This window comes from Lampris incognitus, chromosome 1, assembly GCF_029633865.1.
Source record: "Lampris incognitus isolate fLamInc1 chromosome 1, fLamInc1.hap2, whole genome shotgun sequence".
Lineage (NCBI taxonomy): Eukaryota > Metazoa > Chordata > Actinopteri > Lampriformes > Lampridae > Lampris > Lampris incognitus.
Window position 1 is genome coordinate 37,735,576 of NC_079211.1, and position 19,983 is coordinate 37,755,558.

A 19,983-nucleotide genomic window follows, 5' to 3' on the forward strand; every position below is an offset into this window, starting at 1 on the left:
TTGAACTCAGACGTGGGTAAAAGACTTTCAAGGTATTCAGTGAATACCCAACAAAACATATTGAAAGAATTTTGTACTCATAATAATTTTTTTTAAATGTATTCACTGAAATAATTGTGATAATTTCTAGATCATCGTTATAAAACCTGGACTAATATGTCTTGGAAAACAGTGGGTTAATATAATGGAACAGGAAATGGACCAATCACAAATTTTCTTCAAACAGTATCTGGGTGAATCAGCGGCTCCCCCATGCCGCTGTAACCAAATGCCTGTGTAATTCAAATCAACCTGATTTTGAAAGCTGTCTTAGCCAATCACATTTTGTTGAATTGTGGGCTGGACAATATTTATTAATATTGATACTGATTTTATTTCGAAAAACTTAAAAGAACAAAATAAAATATATAGGCAGGAATACAAGAACAAATGGAAATAATACTGGACATATTTTGCAAACTCTCTGTAACAATGTAATAACTAGACCAATTTTTCCAGTTTGTCGCACCAGCATATGATTTGACAATCAGACCAAAACAGTTTCAGTCAGACAAGCGAAAAAAGAAATTATTATTTTTTTTGTTCATTTAATTGTGTAGTTGCACTGGTGCCAATTTTGGGAAAAATGAAATAAAAAAATCACTCACACCTTGAAAAAAATGGCCGCAAAATGTCTGGAGTCAACCTTGATCCTCATCCTCACTGAACATTCAACTCTATTTTCATCCATTCATCAATTTTCCCAACTGCTTATCCTGCTCCCAGGGTCGCGGGGATGCTGGAGCCTATCCCAGCAGTCATTGGACGGCAGGCGGGGAGACACCCTGGACAGGTCGCCAGACTGTCACATAGGGCCGACATACACACACACCCACACCCACAGGGACAATTTAGTATGGATGATTCACCTGACCTACATGTCTTTGGATTGTGGGAGGAAACCGGAGCCCCCAGAGGAAACCCACGCAGACACGGGGAGAACATGCAAACTCCACACAGGATGACCCGGGACGACCCCCAAGGTTGGACTACCCTGGGGCTCGCACCCAGGACCTTCTTACTGTGAGGCGACCGCGCTAACCACTGCGTCACCGTGCCGCCCACTCTATTTTCAGTTAGGACCAAATAGTTTCAGACCAAATGAATTCAATTTCATAATATTACATTCAGTTTCAGGTTTATTGGAATTCAGTTCCAAACTAATAAATTCAATTTAAAATTATGCTATTCAGATTCAGTTTTTCAATGCTATTATTCAAGTTAAATAATACAAATTCAAATAATGTGATTCAAATTCAGTTTTTTAATGCAATTATTCAAGTTGAGCAATTGAAATTCAAATATAAATGATTCGAATTCAGTTTCTAGTGACACATCTCTGCCCATAGGTGAGACAGAACAGGTAGATTTTAAAATGGTTCATCCACACTGGTGTTTTTGGGGAAGCAGGAACTACCGTTTAGAGGCCATGATGAGAGCAGAAAATCGGCCAACAAGGGAAATTATTTGGAGTTGTTGGATTACTTAGCTGAATATGAGTGAGCTGAGATGCCACCAGGCAACATCTAAGGTGTTTGCTGGTACATCAAGCAAAATCCAGAATGACCTGATCAGTGCCACTGCCGAGGCGTTATGGGACGCAATGAAAGATGAGATGAGGAACACCATTTGTAGCAGTCATGGTTGATGAGCCAACAGACGTGAGTAATTTAGCACAGGTATCACTTGTGTTACATTATGTCACTGACAGTGGTGTGAAGGAGAGATTTTTCAGATTCAAGGATGTCACTGTGGACAAGCGGGTGGAGGCTGTTGGAGCTCGCATTCTTGCCTTTCTTAATGAGGCTGGATGCACTTAAAAAGTAGTCGCTCAGTTATGATGGGGTTGTGGTGATGGCCTCTGGTGTACATGGAGTTTAGGCCAGGGTAAAGGAAGCAATTCCACAGGCATTGATTGTTCACTACTATGCGCACACACTGAATTTGGTCACGTCTCAAGGTGCTGCAAAGACCAGGGGATACAACTTTTTTACCCAACTCAGTGGCCTGGAAGCTTTTTTCTCAAGATCACCTAAACGCACAAAATTATTGGATGACATATGCCAGCGCCGACTTACCCAGAGTTGCTCCAACACGATGGACGTATTCATCTTGCTTGGTCAACAGTGCACGAGAGGAGAAGAGCTACGAGAGCTGATTGAGTATATTGCAGATCATCACGAGGACTTTGATGCTGACAGCATTTGCTGTGCAGATGGGTATGTCAATCTTACATCCAGCTTCGAGTTTCGTTTCCTTCTGGCCATCTTCAGCTCCATCTTTGCACACTTGGATGTACTGTTTAACATTCTGCAGACTGAAGTGTTGGACATGCAGTTTTGTCTGAAGAGGATTAGTGACTTTTGTGACACTACTGAGAGGGAGAAGTTGACTTTCCATGCCATCTATGAGGAAACAGGTGGTAAGACTGGGGTATCCAGAAGGTGGCAGGCTGGAGCGCAGTATGACATGCTTATTCATTACCAACAACTACACAGTGGGATATTGGACAACCTGCACACACAGGTGAGGGACAGGTTCAAAGACCAGGAGAGACTCTTGTTTCTTGCACTACTACACCCACAGCAGTTTACCGCATATAGGCAGAGCTTCCTCAACACAGCCCTCTGCAGTCTGGAAGAAAGTTATGGGTGCCATTTCAATATATCCCATATGAAGACTGCACTATGTGTGATGTACGCTATGTCTGGCTTCGAAGGACGGAGCCCTTCTGATCTCCTCCACTTTCTCCAGCAAAAGGGGCTGACCGAAAGTATGCCCCAATTCCATCTTCTAACTTGCCTGGTCTTAACCATCCCTGTGTCCACAGCTTCCTTGGAGATAACATTCTCAGCACTGAAAAGGATAAAAACGTACACAAGAAACAACACTGGACAGGCTCGTCTGTCAGCCTTGGCTTTAATCTCAGTTGAGAAAGAACTTCCTATGGAGTTGAAGTCAAAGGACAAACTGTACGACCCAGCAATTGCACACTTTGTTAAAAAGGATCGCAGGATGGCCTTTGTTTTCAAGTGATCTTCATTTCTCTAACACCTCGGTTATATATTTGAATTTTGTAAAATTCATTGACAGCCCTAGTGGCAACGTGGCAGCCATAATGTTATCCCATGCAGCGCAAACATAATACAGATGATATTGCACCTGCGAAGCCAGAGAGTGACCTCTGTGCAAATTAAGAGAAGGTAGTGGCATGCCAGTCTTGGTGAGAGAAACGACTTTAAATCGTATGGCTGAAATGAGGAGTCTAATTTGGTTGACTGATTTAACAGATTTGCAAGGCTGAAATGAGAGATTTTGCCAACTGCATTATGTTAAGTACAACCTAACTTAAAATGAAATAAAATTGGGACCAGAATGAATTAGATTACAGACAATTTTTATTCATTCGCTCATTTTCATTCATCTTCAGCCGCTTCTCCGGGGTAGGGTCGCGATGGCAGCAAGCTAAGTAGGGCACTCCAGGCGTCCCTCTCCCCAGCAACACCCTCCAGCTCCTCCTGGGGGATCCCAAGGCGTTCCCAGGCCAGATTGGACATGTAGTCCCTCCAGCGGGTTTTGGGTCTACCCCGGGGTCTCCTCCCAGTTGGCTGTGCCCGGTAAACCTCCAAAGGAAGGCGCCCAGGAGGCATCCTAATCAGATGCCCGAACCACCTCAACTGGCTCCTTTCAACGCAAAGGAGCAGCGGCTCTACTCCGAGCTCCCTCCGGATGTCCGAGCTCCTCACCCTATCTCTAAGGCTGAGCCCAGACACCCTATGGAGGAAACTCATTTCAGCCACTTGTATCCGCGATCTCACCCTTTCGGTCACGACCCAAAGCTCATGACCATAGGTGAGGGTTGGAACGAAGACTGGTACATTGAGAGCTTTGCCTTCCGGCTCAGCTCCCTCTTCACCACAATGGTCCGGTACAACGTCCACATTACTGCTGATGCTGGACCAATCCACCTGTCAATCTCCCGCTCCATCCTACCCTCACTCGCGAACAAGACCCCGAGACACTTGAATTCTATCACTTGAGGCAACAACTCGTTCCCAAACCGGAAGGAGCAATCCACCATTTTCCGGTAGAGAAACATGGCCTCAAACTTGGAGGTGCGGACTCTCATCCCAACCATTTCACACTCAGCTGCAAACCGCCCCCAGTTAAACAATTTTTAATACTGACCAAAAAAAACAAAAAAAAAAAAAACCCGGCAAAATCAAATTTGTAACAAGTTCGATGGGAGTAGCGTCTCATTATCCGTTTGGGTAACGATCCATGAAAATAATACACATTAGATGAACTCTGCTAGAGCAAATATTAAAAATAATTGACCCGTGCTCATTCTGAAATAGAGCAAAATGTATTCAAGATAATTAGACGCCATTCTATCCCCCAGGAATAGTTAGTTCTTGATTTTTTGATACCTATTGTGAGTTTTAAATCTGTTATCAATTGAAATCTATCAGAGGCTGTTTACTTACTCTAATGGTGTATTTGTTGAACTTACACTTCGATTATGTTTGCCAAAGGAAAATAATAAGATCAACAACAATGGGTCCCCCTGGTAGCTCGGTATGGAAAGACAGACTATAAATTTATAGTTTGCTAACTATATTGCATAGAACCACTCCCCATCTCATGACTTTTTAATTGATGTACAGTAATAATCCACATCCAAACAATATTTTCTATTCACTTGAAAAAAAGGAGTGTAACGATACACAAAAATCATGGTTCAGTAGGAACCTCGGTTTTGAAGTCACGGTTCAGTACGGCGGCGGGGGGGGGGGGGGGACAAAACATATAATTGCTTCTTTGTTTTCGTTTTTTTTAATGAAACAGTGGTTTACTCAACAAATTATGGTGATGTCTTTCTTAAATAAAAAAAGTCCATCATTATTGCTGCAAACAGCTACAAACTAGTAATAAAAAAGTAAAATTTACTCAAGTAAATCAAAATATTCTTTCAAATAAATAATCTATATAATAAAATAAACATACACTAAGGTGCAGCATTTAGAAAATTAACTGTACTTCTTTTTTGAATTTTCCCTCCTTTTTCTCCCCAATTGTACTTGGCCAATTACCCCAATCTTCCGAGCTGTCCCGGACGCTGCTCCACTCCCTCTGCCAATCCGGGGAGGGCTGCAGACTACTACATGTCTCCTCCGATACATGTGGAGTTGCCAGCCGCTTCTTTTCACCTGACAGTGAGGAGTTTCACCGGGGAGACGTAGTGCATGGGAGGAGCACACTATTCCTCCAAAGTTCTCGCTCCCCCTTGAACAGGTGCCCTGACCGACCAGAGGAGGCACTAGTACAATGACCAGGACACATACCCGTATCTGGACACGGCCAATTGTGTCTGTAGGGACGCCCGACCGAGCCGGAGGTAACACGGGGATTCGAACCAGCGATCCCCATGATGGTAGGCAAAGGAATAGACTGCCATGCCACCTGGACGCCCCTGTACTGTACTTCTATTCACATTAGCAGCTTTCAGCTTCACATTAGGACTGTGCAACAGTCCCAGCTTGGACTGAGATTGATCATATTTTCTTTTTCTTTTCTTTTTTTTTTGTCATTTAAATTTTTATTGAATCTTTTAAAAAGAAAAGTAACAGGAAGGTTAGTGGTACAATGCTTCAACAAACTTCACCCCTTCAGGGTCCTGACTTCATTAGACATGGCATGAAAAAAAAGGGGGAAAAAGGAGTAAAATATAAAACAAGTAAAAACAAGTATGCATATGGAAGTAAGAAACTCAGTCTGTAACGAGAAGCAAAGGGAGCGTGCCACAGTCACGGAGGGTTCTTGGCTATTCTTGAGATCTAAGCAAGGCCTCCGTCAGGCTTTATATGAGTCTAAAAAAGATCCCAAGGGGTAGTCCCATCTTCCATGTTGCCTTTTAACCTGCTGAGCATAGACTCGTAGGATGCAGTCTCAATCATTGCATTTATCCAATCTTTCCCAATCAATTTACCCAATCAAACCAAAGATTGGGTAGAGTCATCGTATTTTCATGTTCATGTAAATAAAACGTGTATGTGTCTGCACAGCCTGAGGGCAGTGGTCAGTAATCACTTAACGCAGATTAGCAGATCAGGAGAGCAGTGAAGGTCTTGTGTGTTCCACTCTGAACCCTGGTCATCTGCCCAGACCTCTATCTGGAGGAAGCCTCATTATCCTTTTTATGTTTGAATGTGTGTGTGTGTGTGTGTGTGTGTGTGTGTGTGTGTGTGTGTGTGTGTGTGTGTGTGTGTGTGTGTGTGTGTGTGTGTGCGTGTGTGTGTCAGGCTGTCTCTCTCTTGGTCAATAGAAGGCTAAAGAACATCCACAGAAAAGGAAACAAAATCCCAGCTCTGAATCTCCTGATAGTAATACAGTTGTAGCTGTGAGCTTCAAAAATGATTTATACACATTACTGATATTTTGGTACTGCGCTTCTCCAACTTTGGACAAGTGATTTTTCCCATTCATGCACAAACCTGTAGGTTCGATTTGAAAATATGCCTTGGCATACCTCACTGTCAGTTAGTTTGCACATCCACGAGGCTCTTAGGCAGAAGTGAGGAGGCGGGTTCTGTTGCAGTATGTTTTCAAAATATAGCCAGCCCTTGCTAACTTCTGCCCAGCTTGCCCTCCCTTTGATCAAATTCCACATCAAATACCTGACTGACTACCATGATGGAGATATAAGATCCGGCAAGCCGTGATGAACTGTAACCCTACCACACTGCACCCAAGACCCACCGTAAGATCAAAAAGAGCAATTGTAACTCTTACACTTGTTTACAGCAGATGGCAATGGTTGCATAACTGCATCTTTGTGTCCCCTGTGGCTGAGGGGGCTCAACTCAGCCAGAGGAAAACTCCATATATGAAAGCAGCTGGAACCTGGAATGAGCTATCTGTATTGAGGTGGTTGGACAACGCCATGGAACTAAAGTCTTTCTTACTCTTAGTATGGTCATAAAAATATGTGTGTGCTTGTGTGTACATACTCGCTACCACAGACACACACAAAGGCACAAAGGTAGGGAGGGCTTGGTGAGAAAAACACTGTGGAACACAATCTCCCCTTGCCTATAAATTCTATTTGATTACATCTTAAAATAGTGTTAGTCATGTCAACTTCTGCATGGTGAGCCATCTCTGCTTTCCAATGACTGTAACTAAATAAGACATAATAATGTTACCATGCTAATGGGTCAAAAAAAAAGAAAAAAAAAAGACACTACAGCTGTAACCCAGATGGCCTTTGTGTATCTATTAGGCACAAGCAATGTCAAAATAGAGGTGCCCTAATTTGTTTTGAAATGTGGTATAAAAAGATGGGTTGTATAATATCCTCTTCATGCCAAATCACACCAATGTTCAACACATACCCAGTAAACAGGGGTATAATGGGAGCCCCCAGGAAGTATATTAGTCCATGGGCCAGAGCCCAAAATTCCCTATTTCGGTACACTCAAGGTGGCAAAACTTACTTTTAATTTTTGAAAGGATCCATGTCTGTAGATGATATTTTGGTATGATAACCATTCCTGAGTGGCAGCTGTATCACAGTTATCAGCTCATGAAGTTAACCACCCCCTAAAGTAAATTGCATTTTAGACGCTGGTGCATATCCTGGTTTAGCCTCATGGTCAGGACATTTTTCAATGTTCTATAATATTGTCTTTGGTATCATTTTAAAGGGGACCTTCTTAGCTTTCATTCAAGCCCTGTTGTGGATATTTCTCACAAATATGGAGGTCACTTGAGCTCTTCAACCCGTCAATAACACACATCTTTCTGCAATTTTCGCCTAAACTATATACTTTCTTTTAGCCCTGTGGCATCTAGGAATATCAGGGACACAAAACACAAAAACTGGAATACTCACAGGACTGTAAAGATTCAGGAAATGTATAATATACCCATACTATTTCATTGTGTGAGGTGATTGTGAACCTTAAATTAGAAGGGCATTATTACTAAGAAACTAACTAGACCAAAGCCAGTTAGTCCATGGGTCAGACCAGATATCGATATCACCCAAGGTGACACAACTTCACTGGTGCCATTTTATTTGGTACACTAACAGAAGTAAAATAATACATGATAACCTTTCCAAATGAGCAGCTATTTCATTTTTCTTTCAGGAAACCTGTTTCTGTGCCTCTCACGATTGTGTATTTGCCCAGATTTTTACAAATATAGCATTTCAACACCCCTGGTACTGATTAGCCTAGCTTAAACTCTGGGACAGTTCTTAGTTGGCCAACAACCAAGGATAACCAGTACTGTGTACTTCCATTCATTGTGCTAAGCTAGGCTAACGTGCAGCCAGATAGCTTTCTACTAAACACATATAGAGGAAACTGGTATCTATCTTCTTGTCTCACTCTGGAGAAGATTGTAAGCTAATTTCCCATAGTGTTAGCATGTTCTTTTAATGTATATGTTAATATGATTAGTTAAAGTGGCTACGAGGAACTTTCATCTTGTGTTGATTTTAGCGGCCTCATGTGGACAAAATACAGCTGTTGCATAGCAACTAGGTAATGTATCTATTTGTGGCTATGTAAGATAAATAATGGTAATATGACGCTGGTGAAGCAAAGTAAACTTTGTTTTAGTAGTGTTCATACACCTAAGTTACATGTATTTGTTTGTATGTGGCAGGTGAAAACTGACTGAATATGGCCACTGGTGAACAAGCAAGTTTTTACCCAATACCAAAGCGCCCACGGGTGGAGTGCATTATCCACTGTTCTGATGATACAGATAAGCTGGTTTCACTACAAAGTGTCGACTCATGGAGAACTCTGCTCAGGGCAGCTCAGATACGAAATCATGCACCAGTTTTGAAACTGGCAAAAGACATTCCTGAGGGACAGATTCCAGCAATCTACTACCACAGAAAGTGTCGCAGTATCTTCACTATGAAGCAAATTCTTGATGGCCTCCTTGCAAAAGAAAAGAAAAGTTGTGTCTCTGCTGAAGAGAAACAATCTAAGAGAGTAGCTCGACATGCTCCAAGTACATCTAGGACTTATGATGCAGAGTGCATATTTTGTCAGAAAAACAGCAAATATTCCAAGAGACAGAATACGAGAGAAGTACTGGTGCAGTGTCGAGAACTGCGAGCTGATGCAAAGATCAGGAGTGCAGCCACAAAGAAAAGGGACAGCAGAATCCTTGCCATTGTGAGCAGAGACCTTGTAGCAGCTGAAGGGCACTACCACAGGTCATGCTATAGACTTTACACCAAAGAAGAGGTTTCCAAAGGAGAGGTTGCCAGCAATGAAGATGATGATGCTGCAGCCCAGTATGAAGCTGCTGTGAATAAGGCATACAATGAGCTGTTCCTCTTCATCAGGATGGAGCTTTTTGGCAATCCTCAAGTGATGACAATGACTGATCTCTCTTCTAGACTGGTAGCTTCAATGAATTCCCAAGGCATTGCCCAAGTCAAGGAACCAACCAAGAAGCACATAAGGCGAAACCTGGAGAGTGAGTTTGCTGGAGCCTTGCAGATATTCCCTGATGAGAAAGGAAAATTCCTCCTCTATCCCGATAACTTGTCCATGAGGGAACTTGCCAAAGAAAATCAGTCTCTCAAAAGGGAGCTGCAGACCCTGAAAAGTGTCAGTGCACAAGATGTTATAGCCAAAGCAGCCATCAAATTGAGAGCAGACATTAAAAGTCAAGATGTTCCTCAAACCTGGCCGCCTGAAGTCAAACCAGAAGCAGAATGTCCTACCATTCCAGAGTCGCTCATTATCTTCCTGTACTCTCTACTCACAGGCTCAAATGATCCTGATCATGCATCCCAGAGAGTGCAGTGCCTTCTGCAGTCATTTGGCCATGACATAGTATATGCAGTGACATGTGGAAATACCAAGCCTTCCAAGCACATTGTTCTGCCATTCAGTGTCAAATCGTTGACAGGAAATGTAGAGTTGATAAACATCCTCAACCGACTTGGTCACAGTGTGTCCTATTCACAGATGGAAGAGATCAACACTGCCCTGTGTCTCCAGAAACTCTCATCATCAGGGAGTGGCATTGCCCTTCCAGCTAACATCCATCCTGGCATATTCACAACTTTAGCCTGGGACAATATCGACCGTCTTGAAGAAACTGTCATTTGTGAGGGAACATCTCACAGAGTCAATGGGATTGCTGTGCAAGCAAAGCCAGTCAACCCACTTCCTGTCCAACCCATGGCCACTGTTCCCAAAACAAAGAAGAGAAGCATTGATGGACCCCCACCAATGTTACCAACTTACAATGCTGGACAACGGGTAGGGACACCACAAAGCAAAAAGTCAGATGCCGATACTGCAGCCAATACTAAGCTTGCCAGAGAGAAAAACCTTCTTTGGGTCCTAGCACGCATGTCACAACAAGAAGAACAGTCAGTCAGCAGCTGGACAGGCTTCAACATCCTGACTCGAGGAGAGATGACGGTCATCCCCGACAATATAGGCTATCTGCCTACCATCAATGCTCCAGCGACACAAATGTCTACTGTCAACGAGGTGCTTAACCAGTTACTGAGCATCATGCAGTGCTTAGGCCTGAGGAAGATTGTCTGTGTCTTTGACCAAGCCCTGTATGCGAAGGCTGTCGAGATCACATGGAAACACCATGACAAGTTCCATGATATCATCGTTAGGCTTGGGGTATTCCACACCATCTGCACACTGCTGGCAATAATAGGAAAGCGTTTCCAAGATGCTGGACTCAAAGACCTCTGCATTGAGTCTGGCATGATTGCAGAAGGCTCAATTGCTGGTGTTATGGATGGCCGCAAGTACAACAGGGCAGTGCGACTACACAAGCTCCTGTTTGAGGCTCTCATGCGACTGACCTTGAATGGTTTCCTGTCCTGGTTGGAAGAAACTCACAGGAATGACATGGTTCACCTGAATGAGACACTGAAGACCATTGACAGCCTTGGGAAAGAAGTTTCACAACATGCTTTGAAGGAGGTCCTCGAGAACAGCTCTTGTACACGCATCATGGATCTATTTGAAGTCTACCGTGAGTTCCTTAGAGGTGGAAACGGCAGCCTCTCGAACTTCTGGATGTCCTATTTGGACATGGTTGAAATCTTGTTGGGGCTCATCCGAGCATCCAGAGAGGGAGACTGGATGCTACACTTGGCTAGCATTCGAGCAATGATCCCATGGTGCTTTGCTTATGACAGGATGAATTATGCACGCTACCTCCCCTACTACTACGCCCAGATGTCTGAGCTGCCCATCACACACCCAGATGTGTACACAGAATTCATGGAAGGAGGCTTCTCAGTCCAACTGGGCTCCACCAATCCCTTTGGCCGAATCCCTGTTGACCAAGCTATAGAAGAAACGGTGAACAAAGACACCCAAACAGCTGGAGGGACAAAGGGATTCAGCTTGAAGCCAGGAGCTGTGACCAAATATTATCTCACAGCTGAGTATAGAAGCATGTACCTCAGACAGCTGAGAGACCTGACAGGTCAAGGCAGGTGCAAATGGTCTCATCCAGATCTACAGAGTCCAAGGATCAAGAGAGATGAAGCAGATGTCCAGTCTCTCATGGACCTTATGGAGAATAACTGGCTCAATCCTATGTCCCCTGATGAGATTGATTTGGTTAGCCTCTCCACTGGCAACATGGCTCCACCTGATGTGACCATAGATCTCTTGAGAGCTCTTGAGAAAGGAGAAGAGGCCTACCAAGCATTCCAGCAAACAAGGTTAGATGCAGACCCACCACCTGTGAAATTCTACGACAAGATGACCAAGCAAAGTCTGAAACCATTCTCCAATGTCAGCACAAAACAAGCTCATGGAAAGAAAGCACAGGATGTGGTTCTGAAGGCAGATAGAAACCTTTTCAGTCACATGATCCTGGTGGCTGAAAGCAGGAAGGTGAATCTGAAGGATGTCCTTGCCTACCCATTGGGCCCACTACCATGGGCACTGGCAAATGCTGATGGGTCCTTACGAAAAACAAACAAGGCTGCACTTGCCAGAGAGCTTGAAAAGAATGTATCTCCTGCAGAAGACATCCCAATCCCATCTACTTCCATCATTGATGGGATGAGCCTGGTCCAAAAAATGAATGGCAACAACAAAACCTTTGCACAGGTGGCAGAGTCAGCCTTGACCCAGGTCCTCCATGAGGGAGCACAGAGTGGGAGGATTGATGTTGTTTTTGATGTCTATCACCAGACTTCGATCAAAGATGCTGAACGACTGAACGGGGTGGAGACATCACTCTCCAGTACAAGAATCTTGCAGGGGGACACCACGTCCAGCAGTGGAGAAAATTTCTGTGCAGTTCCTCCAACAAGACCAGTCTCATCAAGTTTCTGGTGGAAGAGGGGAAACTCCCACGATACAGAGCTATGTTGCATGGCAAGGTGTTGTACATGACCTGTGAGGAAACCTGCTACAAGTTGACAGAAGATGGGTGTGAGGAAGCAGCAGAACTGCACTCCACACATGAAGAAGCTGACACCCGTCTGCTCCTGCATGCATTGCATGCAGCAAATGCGGGCTCAAAGTCAGTTATCATCACAGCTGAGGACACTGATGTCATGGTGCTTTGTCTTGGCTTCCAGAAGGACATCACCTGTCCCATCTACCAGAAGTGTGGGACTCAGAACCGCACACGGTTTGTCGACATCACCAAACTGGCAAGTTCACTTGGAGACAGCATCTGTGACAGCCTAATTGGCTTACATGCCTTCACAGGCTGCGACACTGTCAGTGCATTTGCTGGTCGAGGGAAGCTGAATGCCCTGAAGATAGTGAGAAAGCACACTTCCTGCCAAGAGACTTTTAGTCAACTGGGACAGACATGGAATGTGAGTGATGAGCTGTTCCAGAAAATTGAGCAGTTCACCTGTCGGATGTATGTTGCTAATAGCAGCACTGCTGAGGTGAACAAACTGCGTTACCAGCTCATCTGCACCAAAAGGGGAGAGGTTGAGTCCAGCCAGCTGCCACCATGTAGAGACTGTCTCTTTATGCATGTTCAACGAGCCAACTATCAGGCAGCAATATGGAAGTGCTGTCTGCAGGCTAACCCTGTGGTGCCAAGCCCTACTGAGTATGGATGGACAGACGATGAAGGCAAGCTGGCCATTTACTGGATGCGCTCCCCACCTGCACCAGATGTGGTCTTGGAAATGCTAACATGCAAGTGTGTGCATTCATGCAAAATGCCAAGCTGCATGTGCCTGTCAAATGGACTTCCATGCACAGACATGTGCAGGTTACAGACCTGCAGTAACCAAAAACAGCAGGATGGTCCAGAACTGGACTTTGAACTTGGGGAGTCAGATGATGAGAGAAACGAGCAGTTTGATGAATGACAGTGTGATGATTCTGATGGTATTACTGTGGTAGTAGTCTATTGATGCACAGGATGTTGATTCTGGACTTGGTTACCCAGAGCTTGATAACAATAATGTAACCATATTCACATATACCCATTACCCTACCCATTACCATTACATATACCCACAAATGATATGGGATTACATGTATCATTGACTAAGTATATGTAAATGTCAATGTTGTTTAAAATATTAAAATAGTTCATTACCTCACTATGGTATTCCTTTTTATCATGTATTTTGATTGTGTATTTAAACAAATGTATAGAGACCAGTTTGTGACCTAACTGGCTTTGGTCTAGTTCTCATTTAAGGTTCACAATCACCTCACACAATGAAATAGTATGGGTATATTATACATTTCCTGAATCTTTACAGTCCTGTGAGTATTCCAGTTTTTGTGTTTTGTGTCCCTGATATTCCTAGATGCCACAGGGCTAAAAGAAAGTATATAGTTTAGGCGAAAATTGCAGAAAGATGTGTGTTATTGACGGGTTGAAGAGCTCAAGTGACCTCCATATTTGTGAGAAATATCCACAACAGGGCTTGAATGAAAGCTAAGAAGGTCCCCTTTAAAATGATACCAAAGACAATATTATAGAACATTGAAAAATGTCCTGACCATGAGGCTAAACCAGGATATGCACCAGCGTCTAAAATGCAATTTAGTTTAGCGGGTGGTTAACTTCATGAGCTGATAACTGTGATACAGCTGCCACTCAGGAATGGTTATCATACCAAAATATCATCTACAGACATGGATCCTTTCAAAAATTAAAAGTAAGTTTTGCCACCTTGAGTGTACCGAAATATCGTCTGGCCCATGGACTATATGTGTGTGTGTGTGCATTTGTCTCACCTGGGTACAGGGTTGTCATCGGTGTGTGTGTGTTGTGGTGAATCGCAGCAGACAGGGCCCTCCTCTCCATCTTGAGGCAGCTCCTCACACTCTGCCTCACACTTCTCATCATCCAGCAGCTCTGTGATCTATAAACAATGATGTAACACAGCAGTTCAGCAACTCGAATAACATATATCATTAACTATCATTAATTGTACAATACCACACCTCCTCTCTTGGCAACCTGTTGTATGCTTTCTCTAAATCCACAAAGACACAATGTAACTCCTTCTGGCCTTCTCTATACTTCTCAAACAACATTCTCAAAGCAAACATTGCATCTGTGGTGCTCTTTCATGGCATGAAACCATACTACTACTCACTGATCGTCACCTCTCCTCTTAACCTAGCTTCTATTACTCTTTCCCATATCTCCATGCTGTTGCTGATCAACTTTATACCTCTGTAGTTACTCTGCACATCACCCTTATTCTTGAAAATCGGTACCAGTATACTTCTTCTCCACTCCTTAGGCATCCTCTCACTTTCTAAGATTGTGTTAAACAATCCAGTTCAAAATTGCATATATATATATATAAAACTTTGTTAAAAGAAACTCTCAATGATAAGAAAAGTGCTCAGCAAATAAGGAGCAAAATAATCCAGTGATTCAAGTAAATTCTTTATGAGACAGTACAAGCCTGTTTCATGCCATAAGCAATCACCAGCTGTCAATAAGCTACATGGGAAAGAACATATCATTAACATATCATTAACTGTTTCAACTGACCATGAGGGATCCCCACAAGCGTACAACACCTTCAAACTAAAAGCTGAACCTGTCTCTCCACAACATCGACGATCCTGTCAGGCATCATAGCAGCTAAGCTGAATGGGCAAATGAGTCAATACATGAGCGAAACTCAGAAAGGAATTGGGAACAACACCAGAGGGTCAAAGCATCAGGTACTGGCTGATAGAGCAGTCACCCAAGACTGCTCTATCAACCAGTACCCGACAGACCAACCTGAGCACAGCCTGGATTGACTACAAGCAAGCCTACGATTCAATGCCCCACACATGGTTACTGTAGTGTTTGGCACTATACAAAGCCAACACGTAACCAACAGCTTCCTTCTTCAAGAACTCAATGCAGCAGTGGAAAACAACTGTATGAGGGATTGAGGTAGAAAGAGAGATGGATGGATAGAGAGGGATGAGGGACAATAGCCCAGTTTGAAAGGGAGAGGTAGAGGAGTCCACAGGGCCATAGGGAAAAAGGAGGGGAGGGAGAGAGAGAGGGATGGATATTAAGAAGATGACAGTTAGAGACAGACAAGACGGGGAGAGAAAGAAAGAGAGAGGGGCGGGCAGGCGATGTATGTAGAGTGGAGGGAGTGAATGGGAGAAAGAGAGCAAGAGCAAGAGATACGGAGCCAGTGGAGAGATGGACAGTGAAAGAGTCAAGTTAAGTCAATTTTATTTGTATAGCCCAATATCACAAATTACAAATTTGCCTCAGTGGGCTTAAGCTTTAGCTCAAAAAGAGGAGAGGTCAGAGATGGTAAGAAGTATTTTATGGGAGTCTAAGTAGAGAGTATGGACAGAAATAACCGGGCTAGTTGACCAGGAGAACAAACCATAGTGTGCCCATCCCTACTCCTTCCAAAGCTAATTTTAACAGGGTTTTCATTTAATGAAGACAGTACAGTGGCAACTGCGAGGAGATGACATAGGTGAAGACACAGAGAGAAAGACACAGAGATAGAGGGAGAGGGAGAGAGAGAGATGGAGAGAACATGACATGGAAGAAGTCATGGCATTCATTCTCATGGCATTCTGAGTACATGGCTCTTCATGAGGACACAGCGAAGATGATGCCCCACTTTTAGTGATAAATCTTTAATTTCCACCGTCATGCAATTCCTCTTTATTACGTCATTCTTTTAACCCCCCTTCTTTACTTCTCTTGCTACCCCTCCTCTCTCCTTCATTCTTGCTCTCTCTTTTGCTCTCTCATTGCCAACCCCATCTGCTTCTGTCACATAATCGTTGCTAGGGCAATATCTTCTTTTTACAGCATCTCATTGGCTAAGGGGGAATTCTCGCATTGTCATGTGATACAAACCTGGGGGTGACTCATACTTCCCTCTTTCTGTGTGTGTGTGTGTGTGTGTGTGTGTGTGTGTGTGTGTGTGTGTGTGTGTGTGTGTGTGTGTGTGTGTGTTTCTCTTTAAGTGTGATTAAGGTAAATGACTCAGTTCCATTTTATTCACACTGAGTAAAAATGCAATATTGGGCATTTCAAAAAAGGTTAACAATACTATAAATGGTTGTTCGCGCATGTGTATGTCTTCTGTAGACAGGAAAAAGAGGTGGTGAGGGATTTCCAGAATGAAAATTGATTGTTTCTCAAAGGTTAACTGGACTGTGTGTGTGTGTGTGTGTGTGTGTGTGTGTGTGTGTGTGTGTGTGTGTGTGTGTGTGTGGTTGCATAAGCATGCATGTGTGGTTAGCTATGTATGCATGGGAGAGAAAAAGAAAAGGTCAGGCTGAGATTTGGAAGCAGAAAACATGTTTTAATGTGTGTGTATGTGCATTTGTATTTGCTCTTGTAAGTGTGGAACTATGGTTTTGTGTGTGTGTGTGTGTGTGTGTGTGTGTGTGTTTCATCCCTTGCAGTGGCTGAAACACTCAGTGTAAATAGATACACGGATTGACAGACAAGGCAACCCCCCCCTTTTTTTTTCTCCCCAATTGTACCTGGCCAATTACCCACTCCTCAAAGCCATCCTGGTTGCTGCTCCACCCCCTCTGCCGATCGGGGGAGGGCTGCAGACTACCACATGCCTCCTTCAATACATGTGGAGTCGCCAGCCACTTCTTTTCACCTGACAGTGAGGAGTTTCACCAGCGGGACATAGCGCACCCGAGGATCCTGCTATTCCCCCCAGTTCCCCCTCCCCACCCGAACAGGCGCCCCGACCAACCAGAGGAGGGGCTAGTGCAGCAACTAGGATACACAGCCACATCCGGCTTCCCATCTGCAGACACAGCCAATTGTGTCTGTAGGGACGCCCGACCAAGCTGGAGGTAACATGGGGATTCGAACTGGCGATCCCCGTATTGGTAGGCAACGGAATAGACCGCCATGCTACCCGGACGCCCCGATAAGACAACCTTAAAGTAGATTCTAACAGCCAGATAGACGGACCTAAAAGCCCTGGAATGATTCTGTCATTTAGTCAAAAAGAGCATTGAAAAACCCCAGCGCTGTTCTTGGCTTAGCATAAAAATCAGGTAGCATCAGATAGAAAGAGAATGGATAGAGTTGACAACTGACCAATTCTTAACTCTTTAACATTTTTTATCCCCCAATATTCCAATCACAGCGGAGGCAGAACATTGCAAGCCGCCATAACCTCAGTCAACATTTGCCCAACCAGTATTTCTCAATGAGGACACAGTTTGTTAAGAAAATGTACCTGGGCCGTGTTGTCTCCGGCTTGGCAGAGAGGGTGGAGCAGCAATCGGGACGGTTGGAAAATAGGGTAATTGGCTAAGTACAATTGTGTGTGTGTGTGTGTGGGGGGGGGGGATAAAAAAAATTACCTGGGAAATGAGTAAAAGGCTTCCATTTTTTTAAATCCATTTCCAAAATTGAAAACAGGTATAGCCCTGTTACAGAACTGTGCTTTTTGTACCAGTGCAGACTGCAACAGGGCTAGATTAGGACTAGCAGCACCAATGGAGTAGGTCACTACTCTAAAACAGCTATCAAACCAAAGAGCGCCAAATTGACTAGAGGTGCCATCAACTTCAGACTATTAAACTATTTTTTCCAACTAAGATTTACTCATGGATGTGCTGAGTAATTCACCACAAATCCTCTCAGCTGACGCAGTAATATTTCAAGGTGATATGCATCTAAAGGTCGATGGGATTCTATTGTTGTTTGGGGGGGGGCAGCTAGAGATAGAGGGAGAGAGTGATAGCGAGACATAACAGGGAAAAGCGCAGACACAGCAGAGAGACATTACAGGGTAGAGGGAGAGAAGGGGAAAAGAGGAGATATGCATGTAAAGACACAAAAACATCCATGGACATACACACTCACCACGTCACCCTATACTTGTGGGGACCCCTCATTGACTACATTCATTCCCTAGCACTTATCCGTAACCTTAACCATAACTAAAGGCCTAACCTTAACTCTTACCCTCACCTTAAATTAATCCTAATTCTAACCTTAACCCTAAAGCCAAGTCCTAACCCTAAAATAGACCCTTTTCCTCATGGTGACTCATAACATGTCCTCAAAGGGTAGGTGGTTTCTGGTTTTTCTATCCTAATGGGGATATTTGGTCCCCATTAGGATAGGAAAAACCTGGCACACACACACACACACACACACACACACACACACACACACACAGGAGCTCTAGACAAAATTGTACATGTTACAGAGTCTGTACAAAGTTCCAGAAACACTTGGCAATGAAGGGCAAAGAAATTTTTGTTTTTAGATTGACTGTGTAGGCTGAGCGCATCAACATACCTACATATGGATATGTGTTTGTGCAAGAACATCTTTACAAATGTGTGTCGTCTGTTCTGCCAATCCACGTTGTTTATATGCGAATAAGGGTATGTTTATTTATGCGTGTGTGTATGCATCGGTGTGTGTGTGTGTGTGTGTGTGTGTGTGTGTGTGTGTGTGTGTGTGTGTGTGTGTGTGTGTGTGTGTGTGTGTGTGTTTGTGTGTCTGGAGTGGTTAGAATGACAGGACAGGGCATCTTGGGAACAGGTCTTGGCCTTGGTTCCCTGGCCGAGTGCTGATGCTCGACAGAGTAGATGAACGCTGAGACCTGCTGACGACATTAGCCTGGCTACCGGAGCACTAGAGGGCCAGAAATACACCAGTACAAGAACCTACTAACAACTTCAATTACTAACCTCAGATTATGACCTAGACAGTTACCTTAAACCTGTTTGTGTGAGCTTGTTTTCAATAACAACTTGTTACAGATCGGACAGGATTAAGAGTGGGAACAAGACATTTTGTAAGTGAAAGTGCTGTTTGATGAGTGTGTCCACCGAAAAAGCAAAAATAACTGTTAAACATGTTTTTGACTTTGAATTAATAATATAAATCAAGTTATCACTGAAAATATGTGCCAACTTAGTGTTTTTGTTTTTTGTCTCACCAGCCCCTTCCAAGAAAGTGCCCTTTACTTTCGGAACAAAAGGTCTTGCCCTTGGCCCCGGTTCTTTGGTCTAGTCTTGTGGTTCTGGCCAGAAATGGTAAACATAACAAGCTCAGTTGGCGCCAGCAGTTGGACAATTGAACCCTTGTGGCCAGTGTTTTAGTTGGTCCAATATTGGAGGAGGTAAGGGACACGGAGCAATGGCAGCAGACCAAAAAGTGGTTGGAGTACCCCATAACATAAAGATCACTGGGTCAACCCACTAAACAGCTGCAGTGTCCAGCTCTGTCAGCGCGAGTGTCTGGGGGAATAAAGACGTCGAGTTCCTGCCATACTCTAGGAGGCGCACTCCTGCCTTTTCTGTGATATTGTTTCAGAAATTGTGAGTTACAGAGGATATGAAGGGAAGCAGATTTTTTTTATGATCTCTGACCTTACAAAAATCTCTGTGATATTCTGTCAAATTGTATGACATGTGAGTCCTCTCAAAAGACTTGCTGAAC

The 19,983-nt window shown here is 43.8% G+C and overlaps 1 protein-coding gene across 1 annotated transcript in view; it reads right to left on the reverse strand.

Annotated features, from left to right (window-relative positions):
* The window catches only part of fam13b (family with sequence similarity 13 member B), a 143,565-nt gene that overhangs the window by 55,067 nt on the left and 68,515 nt on the right, over nucleotides 1-19,983 (reverse strand). The window contains exon 7 of the mRNA XM_056280933.1: nucleotides 14,292-14,419. Coding sequence (XP_056136908.1) covers nucleotides 14,292-14,419 — 128 coding nt within the window. The remainder of the gene's footprint in view (nucleotides 1-14,291; nucleotides 14,420-19,983) is intronic.